This window comes from Homarus americanus, unplaced genomic scaffold (assembly GCF_018991925.1).
Source record: "Homarus americanus isolate GMGI-L3 unplaced genomic scaffold, GMGI_Hamer_2.0 scaffold60362, whole genome shotgun sequence".
In the NCBI taxonomy this organism is placed as follows: Eukaryota; Metazoa; Arthropoda; class Malacostraca; order Decapoda; family Nephropidae; genus Homarus; species Homarus americanus.
The window spans coordinates 63,553-83,337 of record NW_024714835.1 but is presented as its reverse complement, the minus strand read 5'-3'; the positions used below and the strand labels follow the sequence as shown (position 1 = coordinate 83,337).

General features: G+C 42.8%; 1 protein-coding gene across 3 annotated transcripts in view; it reads left to right on the top strand.

The window, feature by feature from the left end:
• Positions 1 to 13,428, top strand: part of LOC121879681 — a 71,815-nt gene extending 58,387 nt beyond the window's left edge. For 2 of the 3 annotated variants that reach the window (XM_042386417.1, XM_042386408.1), the window contains exons 2-6: positions 10,044 to 10,484; positions 11,243 to 11,448; positions 11,808 to 11,964; positions 12,340 to 12,414; positions 12,981 to 13,428. In XM_042386417.1, the coding sequence (XP_042242351.1) occupies positions 10,211 to 10,484; positions 11,243 to 11,448; positions 11,808 to 11,964; positions 12,340 to 12,414; positions 12,981 to 13,411 (1,143 nt within the window). In that variant the 5' untranslated portion in view covers positions 10,044 to 10,210 and the 3' untranslated portion in view covers positions 13,412 to 13,428. Of the gene's footprint in view, positions 1 to 7,334; positions 7,747 to 10,043; positions 10,485 to 11,242; positions 11,449 to 11,807; positions 11,965 to 12,339; positions 12,415 to 12,980 lie in introns of those variants that run through there. The other variant, XM_042386400.1, reaches the window with a different exon arrangement.
• The last annotated feature ends 6,357 nt before the right edge of the window (positions 13,429 to 19,785 follow it).

Sequence of the window (19,785 nt, the reverse complement as noted above, 5' to 3'; positions counted from 1 at the left end):
AAAAGAGGAAGAGACCTCATCAAAACCACATAAAATAACAAAATAAACTCTGGTCAAACACACACACAACATAAACTCAAAAAAGACCAAACATTCCCTAATTGATGACACGATACCTCCTAACACCTGACTTACCTTAATGATAAAGACCTTACATGATCTAATTAACATAAAGGTGGAAACAGAGATATAAATCAAGTTGTTTATAAGAGAGAATCATTGAGGAGTATAATGAGAATGGAGAAACGTCACGCCGGTAATGTAGTAGTTAAGTAAAATATTATTAGTTCGGTATATTTGAAGGTGTCATGCTAGTTTATGTTGGAGGGTAAATGACAAAGATGTTTGTTGGTAATGTTGGTAGGTTAGTGACCCTGGTGTTAGTATTTATCGATGTTGTTTTTTAGGTACCTAGGTCCACGCACGCACGCACGCACATACCTTTCATCGCTATTCGATTGTCTTTACGGTCACTGGTTGTTTTAGCGTCGGGTTTAGGCGGAGTTTATGGCACCAGGCGTCGTGTACTGCCTGGGTGATCAATAAACACATAAAACACTGGGGGGCGAGGGGGGAAGACAGCAATGAGAGCAATACAGGGTTAAGTGCTGCTCTGGTAACGCTGCGTCCTGCCCCCTCCCTTCCTTCCTCTCGCCTCTCACTCACCCCTCGTCCGTTCTCTTGTAATGCCGCTGGCAGAACAATGATGGTTCTAACAACTACGATATATATATATATATATATATATATATATATATATATATATATATATATATATATATATATATATATATATATACGTGTAATAAATATAAGTTGAACATGTATACAGAATAACTCGATACGAATTAATGGTATGTTCTCCTTGACAGGAAATTAATTGCAACAACAGTGTACACCCGGCAACACACACACACACACACACACACACACACACACACACACACACACACACACACACACACACACACACACACCATCATAAAAATACACATGAAAAATATTTGCCACTAGACATCCCCCCCCAAGGACCCCCGGAGACCCACCAATGAAATAAACGCAAATAAATCATTCCTCATTTGCATGGTTAAAAAGCCTTTGTTTTGGTAACGGGCGTTGGGGTTAATGCTGTAGATCTGCCAGACGTTTATTCACCGGTCATTACTCCCAGGTCCGTGCAGCTGCCGTCCACCCTACCCCCATACTATAAACAACCTATATTTTGTTTCCTCTATGGTAATCCGGGTTGTGCTATCGTTTCTATATAAAGATATTATAACCGGAGATAACGAAAACTATTACCTTGATGGTGGGTTTCGATCCGGTGGTGTGAAGAGAGGTTGTTGTAGTGTAGCATCCCCTCCCTCTAACCACCCCCTCCTCACCTCTTCACTATCTTCCTCCTCCCCCACCAGTTCAGTAGCGTCACGTGGGGGGGAGGGGGGTTGTTACCTGGTGAGCCTATGTGACCAGGTACAAGGGTGAGTATATTACACACACACACACACACACACACACACACACACACACACGTAATCTATTTGAACCAATTTAGTCAGAGATCATTAAACACAAATAAACCTGATAATATTATGATAATCGACCTTAAACTTTGGGAAAAAATAAACATTACATTATAAATAACGCGATGTTTACTTAATCCGAGAACCACAGTTTGTTTCCGTGTGATAAAAACAGGTTGGTAACTGAACATGACATAGATGAGGGAATTAATTATGTTATTGTTAACCCCTTGAGTACGATGTGTTAACCCTGTGAGTACGATGAGTTAACCCTTTGAGTACGATGAGTTAACCCTTTGAGTACGATGATTTAACCCTTTGAGTACGATGATTTAACCCTTTGAGTACGATGAGTTAACCCTTTGAGTACGATGAGTTAACCCTTTGAGAACGATGTGTTAACCCTTTGAGTAGAATGGAAGGAGAGAGAGAGAGAGAGAATCAAGAATGAGTGATAGGGAGTAGAAGGGGGATAAGAAAAGGACGATGAAGGAGGGAAAGAAGGAATGAAGGAAGGAAGGAAGGAAGGAAGGCAAGGGAGAGGGAGAGGGTAAACAAGAGAAGGAATGAGGCATTGAATAATACATGGGTGGGTACATGTGTCTGACGATCTATGGCTGACGCTACGGCTAACTATATCTATGGCTGATGCTACGGCTTTTTATCTATACGGCTGACGCTAAGGCTGACTATCTCTACGGCTGACGCTACGGCTGACTATCTCTACGGCTGACGCTACGGCTGACTATCTCTACGGCTGACGCTACGGCTGACTATCTATATGGCTGACGCTACGGCTGACTATCTCTACGGCTGACGCTACGGCTGACTATCTCTACGGCTGACGCTACGGCTGACTATCTCTACGGCTGACGCTACGGCTGACGCTACGGCTGACTATCTCTACGGCTGACGCTACGGCTGACTATCTCTACGGCTGACTGTTCTCAAAGGGTGTATGACATTATGCAAATCCAGGCGACCTGATTTATGACTTTTGGTTGTCAGGGTGTTTCCTCTCTCGGGTCCCATCCCCCCTCCCCTCCCCTTCTCTTTCCCCTCCTCCTATACCCCTTAACCCCCTGAAAATCTCCCCTACATCCCCCTTTCCCATCAACCCCTTAATACCTCTTCCTCTCCTCCCCTTTGTTATTCTATCATTTCTCTCATTCTCTTTTTTATCCCTATGTCTCCTCCTCCTTTATCTTTCTCTATAATTTCTTCTCTTCTTCTCTCTGTAGTATAATTAATAATATATATTTTTGTCTTATATTGTAATATATTATCAATAAATTATACAATGAGAATTATAGATTCATACATAAATTACCTTTCAATCATAAAAAAATGCAATATGTGAATTAGACACCAACTATACTATGATATATAATAAACACCAATTCTATAACAAAATAAATTATATACTAATTACTATATTAACCAATCAGAATATACTAGCACATAATTATATCCCCCTATAGATCTATATATCAATTAGAAATTAACTTTATTATTCCTAAGTCAAATTTATATTACTTTACAACCCCATGTCAACAGAGGCCTGGGAGGGAAAAGTCGATACGAGTGTGTGTAAGGTCCTGAAGTATAGCCAAACAGATGAACACTCACAGTCAGCTGGGTGCATCATTAGTCATATTTAAATGAGGTTTGACAAGATTAGTGGTTCTGGCAATACTGGTTCTATGGTGGTAGTGGTTCTTATTGTATGGGATTGTTTTCACAGGTTTAGTATGGTTTGGTTATGGTTAGTATTGGTATGGTGTGGTTGTGTTTCAGAGGTAGAATTTAGTGTTGTTTTGTATGGTTAGTTTTGCACTGGTAAGGACTAACATAGATATCCATACATGTAAACAAGACAAGCAAACAAAAACATATATAGGTAAACAAACAAAAAACACAGGCGTCTACACAAACAAAGGAGAGACTCAAACATACACAAACATACAGACAATACAAAAGCCTCCATCCCCACACACACACACACACACACACACACACACACACACACACAGTTACCAATAAGTGACGAAAAATGCTCCAATAAGGCGTGACGTGACGAAAAAGTGGACGAAAAAGTTTAATTTATCGCTCATATTTGGAACTTTTATATAAGGGAAAGTTTTGAAAGATGTTTAGTGTTAAGTAAATGGAACTTTTTATGAGAGTTTCAAATGAATTTATATAACCTGGAGATTGTGAGAGTCAGGAGTCCCTGCTGTGACCTGTAGTGCTGTGACCTGTAGTGCTGTGGCCTGTAGTGCTGTGACCTGTTGTGCTGTGGCCTGTAGTGCTGTAGTGTGTGCCTGTGTAGTGCTGTGGCCTGTAGTGCTGTGGCCTGTAGTGCTGTACCTGTGCTGTGACCTGTAGTGCTGTGGAGTGCTGTGGCCTGTAGTGCTGTGACCTGTTGTGCTGTGGCCTGTAGTGCTGTGTGTCGTGTCCTGTAGTGCAGTGACCTATAGTGGTGTGACCCACGTTGCTTTATGGGTCGGAAGAGAGAGAGAGAGAGAGAGAGAGAGAGAGAAGAGAAAAACACAGAATTAAAACATAGAAAAAAAGACTCAGACAAACAAAAGATAAACACACAAAAATATCAGTGGAAACAAAAAACATTTAAGAAAATTAACTCTACCTTTGTTTATCTCTCTCGGTTCAAAAGTCTATACTGAGAAATAAACAAACGAGCATGGGGAGATTCTTGCTTGAGTACCACGAATCACTGGGTATAAAGTACATATCTCTGGCTGGGTCTGGCTCGTGGGATGAAGAGGGTGAGGGGTGAGGAGAGGGGGGTGAGGGGTGAGGAGAGGGTGAGAGAGAGGGGTGGGGGGGGTGTTCGTTGACGGTAGACTATAAGCTTCACACTTTATATTCGGATAAGTGACGGAAATAGGTGAAAATTGGTACCCCGAGAAACATGTAAATAAGACCTAGTTGGAAGCGACGTGAAGAATACGACATGACAGTGTTATCATTGTTGTGAAGAGAGATAAGAGAAACCTTTTAATTTTGTGTGTCGTTGTTGTTGTTGTTTTCTATTAAGTACTTTTAACGCGAATTTCTGGTATAATAATATAAACTTTACTTTTCCTAGAGGATAACCACACCACTTTCTTCCCCCCACTCAGACTATCCTGGGTTTTTTTTTTTCCCCTAGCTGAGTGATTCCTGTCTCATTTATTTAATCGTTTATGATACCTGATTACCCATTCCCAGAGGACCACATGTTGTTTTGCTGTCACGTATTTTCAAAGATATTTAAACTTTTACTTATACATCAACTAGAACGATCAAATACCTGTTGTTGATTCTTTATTATATATAATTTAATGATGAAGTTTATGATCAGGATGAGAGGTTTGAAGGAGTGTTGATCAAGCTACCGGACGTGACGCTAAGGTTGAGACGAGGAAAACAATGTGAAGTGGCAACAAGACAGGGATATGATTCCGTATGATCAGTGAGACACGGCTGCCTGTAAGTTACAATTTCTGCCTCTTTTTAAAACCTGGTGGTAAACAGGTTCTATACACGTTACACAACACGGATATACTTATTGTTACGTCCTAGGGATAAGGGTCACGTCTAGGTCCGGATTCTTAAAGTTTCGTATAGTGAATATTTATGAGTGATAGTGAAGGAATGTATTTAACTTGTGGATATAAGATGAAGAATAAAATTTAAGCATTATTCCAGTTAAAATTTCATGATTGCTAACTTATTTGAGTCGTGTGTGTGTGTGTGTGTGTGTGTGTGTGTGTGTGTGTGTGTGTATGTGTTCCTCCAGCAGTGCCAAGAAGGACCTCAAAGCCTACCTATCTACCTTTTCATCACACCAGGTAAGTCAAGGCAGGTATAACCCCCTAATTAACACTTCATTCAGGTGACCTACAACGTCTGGTAATGATAAAAGATTACACAAATCAATTCATTGTTCAAAAAGGTAAAACAAAAAAATAATAATCGAATCTACGTACCCAAGTTTACACCTGACCCCGAGAATCAATCAACACTCGCTACCTACCTGAGTTTAAAGCCCCATCAGATATACCTGACAAACACCCTAGAATTTGACTGTCAGTTCATTCAGTCTGACAATGACATCCGTGGCTCTCTCTCTCTCTCTCTCTCTCTCTCTCAGCATAGAATTTAAGCGTCAAAGTGTTCGTTAGTAAGAGAAGATTAGCACTCTGTCACTCTTCTCGAAGCTATCAGTTTTAAGGTGTGGAAAGGGTAGGATTTAAGTGTCAGTGTGTGGGTAAAACGCGGATAGGTTAGGTTATTGGCTTGTGGATAGTGGTGTGTGTGTGTGTGTGTGTGTGTGTGTGTGTGTGTTAGCACTGATACTGATCATTTGTTGTGTTATGATAACTAAAAGTAATACAGCACAGTAAAAAAAAAAATCTTCATATGAGTGTGTTGTAAATTAGTGTAAATTAAAATAGTTTACAGTAGAAGTGAAAATAATTTACGAGAAGTTCCAACTGAAAATAATGAACGATAAGTGAATGTAAATTAAAAAAAAATATTATCCATAAATGTAAATAAAAGCAATTTACAGTAAATATAACCTAACCATGTCTAACCTAACCTAGTTCCACCCTTGATGCTATTCCTCGCCTCAAGTTACACAACCGAATCACAAGACTCTCACCCCAGGCAGCCAATCATCCACTATTCCGCCATCCTCGCCTAACCAATCCCCCACAATCCTAAGACGACTCGGAGTGACACCTTAAACTCAGACAATCAACAACGTCTAGTTATTCTGTCTCTCTCTCTGCTTACGTCAAACGATACGCCAGGCAAACCTTCGCCACTGATGAGATACTGACAGTCATTCCTCTCTCTCTCTCTCTCCCATGCACGCACGCACAAGCAGCAGCTGGTGGGTCGAGCCAGCTGCCCTTATCATGCATGAGGTGTCGTGACGTCAAGAGGCGGGAAAATCTGATAAGGGGTTGTCGCAAGGCAGTGAGTCAGAGAGAGAGAGAGAGAGAGAGAGAGAGAGAGAGAGAGAGAGAGAGAGGGGGGTGTTGAAAGAAATAGATAGAAATATAATTAAACAAGTAAAGAGAGAGACAGACAGAGACTTGCGGTACACTACCAACCATCATCATCACACTCCTACGTCACATCCCTCCCTCGCTGACCTCATCACGATGTACACGAAGGATGTGGCGTTATTTACTGAAGCTTATTTGATTTTACACAATTACACAATCCTTGGAGAGTGCGTGTGTGTGTGTGTGTGTCGATGTCATTTACCATTATACATGTTATATAATCATGAACACCCCTGTAGGAGTCGGATGATCCATAAGGCAATAGACATCAGTGAACGTATGGATATTTTCAGGCCATTTGATTACGGTACGGATAATCGCAATCCACCTGGTCTGGAATATCCACAAAACACAAGAATTCAACGCAAGTGTGGATAATTTAAAATCCACCTGGTTTAACGTATCCACAATCCACATGACTTCAGGGTAAGCGAGAATAAAAAAAAAATACCACCTGACTTGACCACAAGCCACGTGACATCAGTACAGGTAAGGCCGCTTAGAGAAAGAAAATAACAGGTAAGACCGTCCATTCACCACTCCCCAAGACACAGTGACGACTCTGGTAGTACGACTCAGCATCCGGTCGAGATAAACGGTAAACAAGGTGTCTCAACCTATCCGAATGACCTTCTATATGAATCATTATATTCTCAAGTGTTAAGTACTGTTCGGTCTTGGCTGCCGGTCGCGTCACACACTGTTCAAGGTCTTAGGTGACACCGTGGATCGTTTGGTAAGCACGGTGACGCCTCGGCGGGTTACAGACACGAGACAGATGTAGTGTTGGAGAGGATATGACTAAGTTTTATCAGAGGAAATACATTTATAAGTCCTCAGAGTGACATCTGTCAGTGCCAGTTGTGCCTCTATCGTTGGAGGTAACTGTCTCCATTCACTCTCTCTCACTCTCACTCTCGCTTTCTTTATCTCTCTATCTCAGTCTCGTCTCTCAGTAGCAGTTGTTTATTCTCTGTGAACGATACAAGTGGGTTTTGTTATCGTGTGTGTGAGATTTACTGCCACAGAAAGTCAGGCTGAGGCAGTGATTGGTTCAGTCATGAAGCTCCAAGTGGCTGTGTTATGTGTGGTGGGTCTCTGGTGTGGCGGAGGAGCAGCTCAACAACCACAAGCTGAAGGTAATGTATCAAACATTTGTGAATGTTAAAGAAAATATGTTTTTAAGTTTTCTTTATTTTTTTTCAGATTATTTGATCATTCACCTCACCCCCTCCCCCCCCTCCTCCAGATTAATCACCCTAATGTTAACGCTAACCTAACCTAACCAAGCACCAATACCTGTTACAAAGACAACTGGAGTTCATAAAGATTACATTCTCTTATATCATTAAATAAAAGAAATACCTGGAAATATTAAATACAGGTATCTATCTATCTATATATATATATATATCACGTGACCCGGATATACTCATAACATATAAGATAGAACTATAACACATCAACGCAATAATTAAGATATAGATAAAACGAATTATTTGCCTAAAGATTCAGCTAATGTTCGAAATCATCTATAGTTTGTCCTTACATTTTCACACATGATTGTATAAATAAATTCTGGGACAAATTTTTCATATAATTTGGTTCATTTTTGTGGTTTTGGGTTCGTGTGTCGTAAAACTTCAACAAGAAATCTTTAGTTGTTGGTCTGACGTGAGTATTTTGGTCAGGAGTCTCAGGTAAAGTCAGGAATGTCAGTTTCGATGTTTGGGCAGAGTGTCAATAAAACTCTACATATGTAAAGTTGTGTTTATAAATGTATATTGTGTAGTTGGTGGTGTGGTGGTGGAGGAGGGAAGGGTGATGGTGGTGGAGGGAAGAGTGGTGGTGGTGAAGGGAAGGGTGGTGGTGGTGAAGGGAAGGGTGATGGTGGTGGTGAAGGGAAAGGTGGTGGAGGGGGGCTGGGGGTGGTGGAGGGGGGGCTGAGGATGGTGAAGAGGGCTGGTGGTGGGAGAGTGAAGACTGGTGGTGGAGAGAGGGGGGGAGGGGGCTGGTGGTGGTGATGGAGGGAGAGGAAGTGTTATCAGCTGCTTCTCTGTCATCACACAGTATCCTCTACTCGCTACAACACACCTCCCTCACTCTCCCTGCCTCCACCCTCACCCTGCCTCCACCCTCACCCTCCCTCACCCTCATACATACATACATACATACATACATACATACACGAAACCCCACCAGATGGCCTGATAAGTCTTAAACTGTGGACATCTGTTTCCGTTCGTGTTCCTGCGTTTGTATACATGGCTACGTTTTCTGTTGTTCTTTGGTATAACTTTTATACTTACTACTTGAAGGAGTTTCTTACATATAATAAGATTTCTCAGTTGTCTTAGTGGGTTAGGGTAATTTACAACACTTTAACGTGATGTGTTATATGAATTTTACTGTATACATAAGATAGCCTATTATGTTATCGTTAGTTAATACTTATTATAGTGTCGTGTATTTTGTTATCATTGCACTATAGCGAGTTATCTGTTGCAAGTCTTGGATACTGTGATAAGTTATGAGAATATTAACCAAACCAAACCAAACCTAACCTAACCTAACCTAACCTGATAGAAAGTACGTACACACATATTATGGCCTTGACGTTGCCTTATACTGTAGTGTGTTGGCGGACTGTCACCTTAGGGACTAGGAAAGTATATTAACTTGTGGATGTTGTGAGGTGGGTGTGTGTGTCGTGCACTCCAACAGCGGCAGGTTATATGTGGAGGGGAGGGGCGGCAGGTTATATGTGGAGGGGAGGGGCGGCAGGTTATATGTGGAGGGGAGGGGCGGCAGGTTATGTGGAGGGAGGAGGCAGGTTATATGTGGAGGGAGGAGCGGCAGGTTATATGTGGAGGAGGGGCGGCAGGTTATATGGAGGAGGAGGCAGGTTATATGTGGAGGGGAGGAGCGGCAGGTTATATGTGGAGGGAGGGGAGGGAAGGAAGAAGAAAGGGAAATGAGGAGAGGAAGAAATAGAGGGGAGGAGGAAGAGGAGGAGGGACCGAGGGGGAAAGAGGGAGGGAGGCAGGGAAAAGGGGGAGGGACAGAGGTAGAAGGAAAGGGATAAAGAGGAAGGGAGAAGGAAAGGAAGAAGGAAAGGGATAAAGAGGAAGGGAGAAGGAAAGGAAGAAGGAAAGGGATAAAGAGGAAGGGAGAAGGAAAGGAAGAAGGAAAGGGATAAAGAGGAAGGGAGAAGGAAATGAAGGAGAGGGAGGGAGGGGGTAATAAGAGGAGAGGAGGAAGAAATAATGTGAGACATAAGGACAGAAAAGAAAGGAAGGGAAATAAAATAAACTTAAAAAAGACAAAAACTTAACATCCTAAAAATGAATTAACTATCTTTTTTTTAAGTAAATATTTCTCTAAGTATATTTTTTCTAAGTATAAAATCCTCAATATATCTTTATTTTCCTTCTAGACTGTATCGTATACGAGGGTCAGGAAGACATCAACCAAGCCAATGTGAAGGAACTCCAGCATCAGACATCAATAGGCATAACACCACACACCAAGTCATTATCAGCTCAGCTCTACCTCACATCCACCGCCACTAACCAATCCTGCGCCATCCTCTTCGTGGGAGGGATGGTGGCAGCCAACTGTCCTGAAGGATCTAGTGTGCATCGCCAGTGGCCAGTGGAGATATTCAGCCCAAAGGATACGACAGAACTCTGGTTGCAAGTAGATAAGGATTCGGAGGATGCGGTAAAGGATTCCTCCTCCTCGGGTGTGCTGTTGGTGGGGCGTCGTGGGAAACATCGAGGTCGTTTGATGTTTTCTACTAAGGCTTTGATGCCTCCTGTCCGCATGTCATGGGGAGTTCATTCTCCTATGGACTACTATTACAACTGTCTAACAGGTAAGACTCACGCACACACACACGCGCGCACATACATACATACATACATACACACGCGCGCCCACACACACACACACACACACACACGACAATATGACAATCATTCAGTGTATCACAACCTTCACATCCTATTCAATATAAAAAAATATAAATTTTTTTTAACTGGAAAAATTTATATTAAAGAAAAAAATCTAATTTCTGGCATTTAGAGGTTCGAAATTCATAGATATTTTACCCCCCAAAAAGTTATACAATAGTCAGTTGACCTTTTTTTTTTTGTTTTAGATTTACAAAAATTCCTTCTGTCATTTTTAACGACAAGTCTGGTGTTACAAAGAGCTCGTTAAGCAACATAATGGTGGTGGTTAAATGTAATATAAAGCTGACCTCTAGTAATGAAACACATCTACAAAATATTTACTCAGGGACGCCTTATGTAAGTGTTATTGACTCCAGGCTAATTTTATTTATTTATTTTTATTTTTTTGCCTGACAATGAGGTGTCACTGTGTTTGGGTGTGTTGGGGTGTGTGTGTGTGGGTGTGTGTGTATGTGGGTGTGTGTGTGGGGGTGTGTGTGTGTGTGGGTGTGTGGGTGTGTGTGTGTGTGTGTGTGTGTGTGTGTGTGTTTATATTGTACTTGATGTCTTTCTTTGATTTCACACGAATTTCTAAGCTATGTCTGTCTGTCTGTCTGTCTGTCTGTCTGTCTGTCTGTCTGTCTGTCGTAGCTAGTCTAACGTGTCTATATTACTCCAGGGTGTGTGTACAGTAAGGTAGCCCAGACTCAACAAGGTGACAACACAGTGTACCTACATCAGGGTCAAGGTCACATCAACATGAGTCTGACTTATGCTTCTTCTCGAGGTCAGAGGGAGTCTTACTTGACCTCAGATGACCTCGGCCCACCACAAGACCTGAAGAACATTACTTTCGTTTGGAATGATCAGATCGGTAATATTGGGGTAAGTTATGGGTCACTGATAGTTAAGGGTTCAAAGATGCCATGATATTCTTTTTGAACCACTCCATATATGAGATGTCTGAGGTACTGATTTGAAGGGTTTTATCTTAAGGGTTCAAATGTCCGTTAGCTCAAAGGTTCGTTTTATAAAAAAAACCCCATTTAGCGGATTATATGGATAGGGAAGTCCGCTAGATAAAGAGTTTGTTATATATGAAACCTCCATTTAACGGCTTATATGGCGAGGGAAGCCTACAAGATGAAGGGTTCGTTATATATGAAACCTCCATTTACCGGACTCTTTATCAGTTACGTGGAGGGTTTACCGTACGTCCTTATTTGCCTCCGTCGTCCCTACAGGCACTAGTGGACGGTGCTCCTGTAGGCGGGCTCACCCTCTACCAGCCCCTGGCCAGAGACAAGTGGGTGGAGGTGGAGGTCGTGGAGGGAGACGCCCTAGTGGCCGCCTGTGAGCCTCGGTACCAGGAGGTGGATGGTCGTCATCCTCCTTCGGCAGGTAAGACCAGGAGTCGAGGTCCTTCCCCTGACCTGACCTGACCTACCTTAACCTAATCTAATCAAACCTTACCTAAGCTAACCTAACTAAACAAATAACCGAACCTAACCTAACCCAACCCAACCTAACCCAACCCAACCTAATCCAACCCAACCTAATCCAACCCAACCTAACCTAGCATGTATGACCCAGAACTGATGTTACGTTCCATAACCTCATTGAGCTTTACTTTCGCTCTATTTCCTCATTCGTCTCAAGTTATAGAGAAAATATAATTACTAAAGTTTGTAGTAAAATTATAATTATAAAATATCACTGGGCTATAATTCCATAGGTAGTTTTTATTTTTTTTTTTTTTTTATTCTTCCTGTACAGATGTTGAACCATGCATGATGACTACTACCGAAGACGCTACAGACATCACAACTCAACCTCCTGCTATTAATGACGGTAAAAAAAAAATTAATTCCTAAGTAGTGATATAGGAAGTTAATATAATAACTACAATATGTGTTTTGTTTAAGGTACTTTTTTTTTGTCTTTTCATTCGGAATATGAAAATTAAGTGAATCCGTTTCAGTTAAGCTTCTGAAATTTTTGTCTCTGAAAAATTGGGTTGCAGGAAAATTGGGTTCTAAAGAAAATTGGGGGAAGGAGTAAATGTTAAGGAGAGCGCAATCACCTAAAGGTTTGGTTAGGTTAGGTTAGGATGATGACATTTATAGTGGCCGAAATGTAAATTGTATATAATTGCAAAACTACGCTAACCGAACATAACTGGGATAAAGGAGTGACTAACCTATCTTAACCTAACTTAACCCAACAAAAAATTTCTATCGATCGAATTTTCTGGGACCTAATTTTCCAGGGACCAATTTTCTTGCACCTAATTTTCTGGACAACCTATTTATCTATATATCTTTCAATTTACTATATCTACCTATATAATATATCTATTTCCCAGGATCTCTCTCTCCACTAATTAAAGCACTAAGGTAAGGTATACTCTCCCTCAGGTAACCCACAACAAGTCAATGGCTACATCATCCCAGGCTGGCTACTCGTCATCATCATTCTGGTGTTGATATTAAGTGTAGCTATCACTGCCGTGGTGGTCATTCTACAATGCCGGAGGCTTACTAAGGACAACCAATCCATCACCTTCCCGAAATTCTCCTCTATGCGGTCCATTCGCTCCATAAGATCCAATCGTTCTGTGGGCTCCAATCGTTCTGCGGGCTCCAATCGTTCTGCGGGCTCTAGTAAGCGTCGTAAAGATCAACCTGACGGTATAGCCGAAGAAGGGGATTGTAAGGGTAACTCGGAGGACACAGGGGCGCTCTCCGATACGGTGATGACTCCTGCAAGTACCCCAGGGTCATTAGATGGTCACAGCTCAAACAAGATGGTCTCCACTGAAGAATTTGTTGATCTGGAGCTTATGTGAGGCATGAGGGGGGGGGTAGAAGCTGTGTATGAGGAGCCAGGAGCATTATTGTCTGTGGAGGAGCCAGGAGCATTATTATTGTCTGTGTATGAGGAGCCAGGAGCATTATTGTCTGTGTATGAGGAGCCAGGAGCATTATTGTCTGTGTATGAGGAGCCAGGAGCATTATTGTCTGTGTATGAGGAGCCAGGAGCATTATTGTCTGTGTATGAGGAGCCAGGAGCATTATTGTGTATGAGGAGCCAGGAGCATTATTGTCTGTGTATGAGGAGCCAGGAGCATTATTGTCTGTGTATGAGGAGCCAGGAGCATTATTGTCTGTGTATGAGGAGCCAGGAGCATTATTGTCTGTGTATGAGGAGCCAGGAGCATTATTGTCTGTGTATGAGGAGCCAGGAGCATTATTGTCTGTGTATGAGGAGCCAGGAGCATTATGTTGACGAGACCTCGCCAGTGTTTATGTCGGGTTTGTTTATAAATTGGTCTTTAGTTTATATTAATATTATCAGTTTTCATCATTTTATCCAAACTTTTGATACCTGTAGTAAGATGCCCACCCGTTCAAGGGTAAAAACCCACTTAATTATTATTTGGTTCGAGTGTTGTTTTTTTTCACAGTAATATTTTCTTTCATTTTTTATACCTGTACTTTTATATATACTAGTGTGTGTGTGTGTGTGTGTGTATACCTGTGTGTGTGTTGGTGTAATGGTCAGCATGCTCGCCTCACAGGCCAGCGGACCCGGGTTCGATCCCCGGGCTGGGTGAAACTACGGACAAGTTTCTTACGCCCTTTGCCTCTGTCTACCCAGCAGTAATTGGGAACCTGGATGTTAATCGATGTGCGGATCGTATCCTAGGATAATGGTTAGCCAATGCAGTTGGCGAGTTGTCCGATCTTCTCGGACTATTCCTTGACACTGGGTCAAGCAGCTCGTTAACTCAGGGTGTGGTTGTTGTGTTGGCGACAGCTTCTACACATTAACAAATTCACGCCTAGGTGGCCCTTGGGCCGGCCATCCTCGTTACACGAGGGGCAACCATTATTAAAAATGGGTAAATTACCTGGACTTAACGAGAAAAAGAAATCAATTAATAACAATAAACAATTCTGTCTTCATTGATACAAACAATTGTCTTAAGTCTTGCACTTCCCTCACCTCGCTTCTCCCTCTGCCTCTCACTCTCTCACACACATCTTTCCATAATCTTTCCCCATCATAAATACTTATTTTTTTACCTTTGAGAGGAACATTAGATCTTCCCTAGATATTCCCTTGAATATCAATTTCACATTACCATTGAAAGAGGGAAATGAAATAGATCTAGTGACTTAACACACAAAAGATATATTTCAGGTGTCAAGGCCTAACCTGTCATTTATGCCAAGCAGTTCGCGTCAAGACTTAGAGTAGCCAATCAGTGAAGATTATCCAACAATTACCACTATGTATGTATGTATGTATGTATGTAAATTTCCTGTATATATTAGAACTAAGCATTACAAATCAACAAACACATTTTACCAATAACTTACAAATAATTTTCTGTCCTAACATTATATAGTTTTTAACAATGTTTCTTTCTCTATAAAATAACATTAAGTTTATATAACAATTTGATCTCCTTGAAGACAAAAATATTTACTTTTGGTCAATGTATTTTTTATGACATAATAAAAATGACGAAGTATAAGAAATGTATCGTTTTTTATGCTAATCTTTAAATGCCGGTGTGACATCAAACAGCTGACTATGTAAACAAAGCATCACGTGACCTGTGTCGTCAGCTGTGTATTATTAACGTTAATAAAATCCTAATGGAACATGTCGCTAAGGTTTGTGTCTTTATCATGTGAAATAAAACACAATTGCTTTGACATTGTGTTTCGTGACTTGTAAAGGAATTAATTACTACCATCCAGGCTACTAATTACTGTAAAAAAAAAACACACACTTTCAGAAAGTTGTTTTCTTAAATATTTTTAAAGCGTTTACCTAATAACAACAACGATAATAATAATAATAATAATAATAATAATAATAATAATAATAATAATAATAATAATAATAATATTATTAATAAAATAATAATAGTAAAATAATAAAATATAAATAAAATATAAATAATAATAACAATAAAATAATAGCATAATAATAATAATAATAATAATAATAATAATAACAATAATAATAATCAATATACCACTAAAAAAAAATCAATACAAATCATTACGGTAAAAAATTAACTCAACCAAGAATTTAAAACCCTAATATTTTTTTCTATGATCTTTTATATCTGGTGAGGTACATAAAGGAGAGGAGAAGCTCACAGGTAAATGGATAAAATGCCTTAATAGGAAAATCTTTAGTTACCAGACCTGGAGGCCACCAGAGACCCAGCTAATTGCGGTCAGCTATTATTTTTTAAGGTCTGGACCCAACTAATGGTGAGCCAATTACCAGAGAATGGACATCTCCCGGCCCAGACGTACACACACACACGTACACACACACACACACACACACACACACACACACACACACACACACACACACATTCATGGACGCGCGCGCACACACACACACACACACACACACACACACACACACACACACACACACACACACACACACACACACACACACACACACACATTCATGGACGCGCGCACACACACACACACACACACACACACACGCGCGCACGTAAACTCTCTCGATTCCTTCAAGTCATACATCAAGGCTAGGGGATAGTTCCTAGGACGGGACCATCACTAGCATCTCCTAGTACCCTTGACTATATTAAACAGGTAACACAACGCCCACCACTAATCTTCTCACACCTGAGGAAGAGTAGATAGTGTGGTGGGCGTCAGGTGGGCGGCGGGGCAGATCCTGAGGCCCGTGAAGTACAGAAGGATAAAACTTTTAATATTTTAACATTTAACATCGTGATGGAAATAGTGAGCCGGGTTATGTAGGAGGGCGTACTGTGTTCCTGTGTGGGGTGATGGAGGGGTGGTGAGGGTGAGGAGGATGAAGGTAGGGGGTGAGGAGGAGAGTGTGAGAGAAGGGAGGGTATGGAAGGAGTAAGAGGGTGGAGTGTAGGAAGGGAGGGAGGAGTGAAAGGGTGAAGGGTGGGAAGGAGGGGGAGAATGAAAGGTAAGAGGGTGGTGGAGTGTAGGGAGTGAAGCAGGGAAGAAATAAGATGATGAGGGGGAGGAAGAAGAGTGGGTAGGAGGAGAGAGTGGGGGGAGGAATGGAGGGAGGGAGGAGGATGGGAATATGAAGGAAAGGATTTCCCTGATTTTTGCTGGAACTACGACTAGTAACTGTATGACCACCTACAGGGAGGCGTGTGGAGGTGCACCCGACGACTCTGTGGAGTAAATACTCTCGGAAAGTCTCAAACGTTAATATTTCAAAATATATAACATTGACCCGAGGGAGTAGCCGGCACACTCAACCCCTGACCCGGGCAACATTGTTTACATTGGCTGCGCGAGGTGCTCGTTTGTAACGAGGAGTCACACGGTTCACGCTTCCGGTTAACATACCGCACCAACGTGTAGCAACGCAAAACCCAAGCTGCCACAGTCGACTGTGTTCCTTTTCTTTTACTTTTTTTTATTTTGTTTAGTTATTTCGACCACACTCTCTTACTGTGGCATTACCCTGGAGGATCTGTAAGAAGAACTCGGCCCTGGGCGAGTTAACACCGACCAGCCTCCTGGTGCATGGCAATACCTCCCTCACCTACTTCTTACTTGTAAATAAACTGCTATCATGGCCAGTGACAGTAGCAGTGTAAGATTCGCCAGTGAGCACCACAAGGTTAAGATGATAGAGGGTATTGATGGCCACGCACCCTCCTCCTACTACAGTGTGTGTGGACTAACGACTAAAAGAAGCTCCAACACAAACTGTACTGATGATCATTGTCCCAACCTCTGCCACACACGCTGTAAGCATCCTGACCAGGAGTTTTGTTGCTCTCAGATAGGGGAATTAAGGACTCTAGGTGGCCTTACTCAACCAGTAGAGTACAATATACCAACAAACCGTGGCACAGGTACAGGACCACAACCTCCCTGCTCTCCTGTCACAGGGGCATTCATCTCTCTGAAAATACAGAAAACCTCCGAGCTAATGAACTAAAGGCCAGGAACAACACACTCCAACACCACTTCCTCGCAATTGCTAATAAAAAACTCTAAACTAGCTCCAAATAGCCATTGGTGCGGCCACTGTCAGCCTGCCTGGGAGAGGGTGTGTTCAGCTGCAATTCCATTAGTATCTCAACTGTTCCTAACTCATAAGTACAGAAAATGGGAATCTGGACAACAACACGGTGGTGTGAGTCAAGTCCTTGTTTTCAGCGTTATTTTGAGAGTATTTGTGCACAAAGGGAGTCAGTGGCTGAGGTAGAGAGGTATAAAGATTCCTGGACTGGTGAAGCTGTTGGACTATAGTGAGGTTTTGGACTTAACCAGACAGTATTGAGCAGATAAATATCACTGGCACAAGACCCACCACTCCTGGCCGGGGGTGAGGCAAGCCCTCGGGATGACTAGGGAAAATTCTTATTTAGCTGAGGTTATTCTAGCGTAATGGCGCTTCGATTGTACAAAAATCCCCACCATGGGTTTACCAAAAGACACTCTCTCGAGTGTGAGCTCCAATTGTCCACGTGCTCCATATCATCCCCAGACATTCCCGACAACGACGAGCCACCTGATACGACGATATGGAAGTGTCCCGCTGTGGTAAGGTGGAGGAACATGTCTGGCCTTGCTGTGCCACACGTCGTGTTGCAGCTCCAGCTAAGCCCCCGGACCCTCTGTGTACACCCCCGCCACCAGCCTCACGAAATCACCTCACTTAACCCAGCTTGACGGACCTGAAGAAGGCAACGCAAGAACATTTGCAAAGACAACAGAAAAGAGACGTCTGTCCACGTTCCTCCCCCACACTCTTCTCGCCAACAACTCAGAGGAAGAAGAGTAGAAACCACAGGACGGCCAAAAACAGAGACCAGGCCGCTGTACCTCCTGTGGTCGCCCAGGACGCACAGCTGACAGGTGTGAAGGAGTAACCTGTTGTGATCTCTGTTCTCGCAAAGGTCACACGAGGGAAACCTGCCGCAGGAGAGCCCACGAGGATAGAACACAGCTCCTTTAAATTAAGGTTAATAAGCTCAACTGGCTCATAACCGAGGTACGACAGCCAGCTCCAAACCACTCCCCACCTGGCCTCATCCACTCCCCACCTGGCCTCATCCACTCCCCACTTAGCCTCATCCACTCCCCACCTGGCCTCATCCACTCCCCACTTGGCCTCATCCACCCACAGTTTCTTTACCTGGGACACCGCCCCCCTAGATGAACGTCCTCCTATTGGGAATCGTTGATCCCGATCTGGACTCGGGACCTGACTCCATCCCAAACCACTTCGCAAGCTCACAACGAGGCTGCACCTCCACCACCCTCCCCAGGTCTCCCCACATCATGACCCTACCCAGGACCATTCGCCCACTTTACCACCTCCCTGGTCACCCCCGCCGGAACCATGTAGAGTACTCCTCTCAGCCAACGTGTGGGGCCTACGGACCAACATTGGCGATCTCATGTACAATATTGCCCTGAAGAACAATGCGAACATCATTGTAGTTAAGGAGACGCTGCTTAACAGCAGCGTGGAGCCCACATTCGGAAAAACGGCGGGCTACAGCCAGTGGGTCAGGAAAGATCGTCAAGGGATGGCAAGTGGAGGTGTGGCTGTCTGTTTCAAAGAAACAGGTGCAGTTCCTGGAAGCTGACATCCCAGGGTGGATGGAAGCACTTTTCTTTCGTGTTGTCGCCGGTGGCGCTGCTCTGTGGTCATTACCGCCCCCAATGTCAAGGACGCTCACCACTCGACTTTTTGACGGAGCACCTGGATGACTTCCTTACTCGGTACAACTATCAACACGTCATGATCGCCGGGGACTTGGAATTATTATCTCGTCCAGGACTCCTATGATAACCTCCTAGTGGTTCAAGGTCTGGTGGATCACGTAGATTTTCCCACCCACATACACTGGACCCCGTCATCTCTGACCTCCTTACCACCGTCCGATACCACCAGCTGGGACAGGTAGGTAGTTCAGACCACTACGCAGTCCTGTACCAGGCCAGGTGATGAGGCCTCCACTTGGCTCTGGCACCGTGCTCACTGGTCCTCCATGATCTGCACCACACAGACTGGGACAATCATCTTCTATGTATTACATTTTATTGTAAACATCCTGGGGAAGGTTTTTCAGAGAATAGTTTTTACCCAAATTGTCCTTTAAACCAGTTATCATGTGAATAGGCCAGAACCTTATCAGTG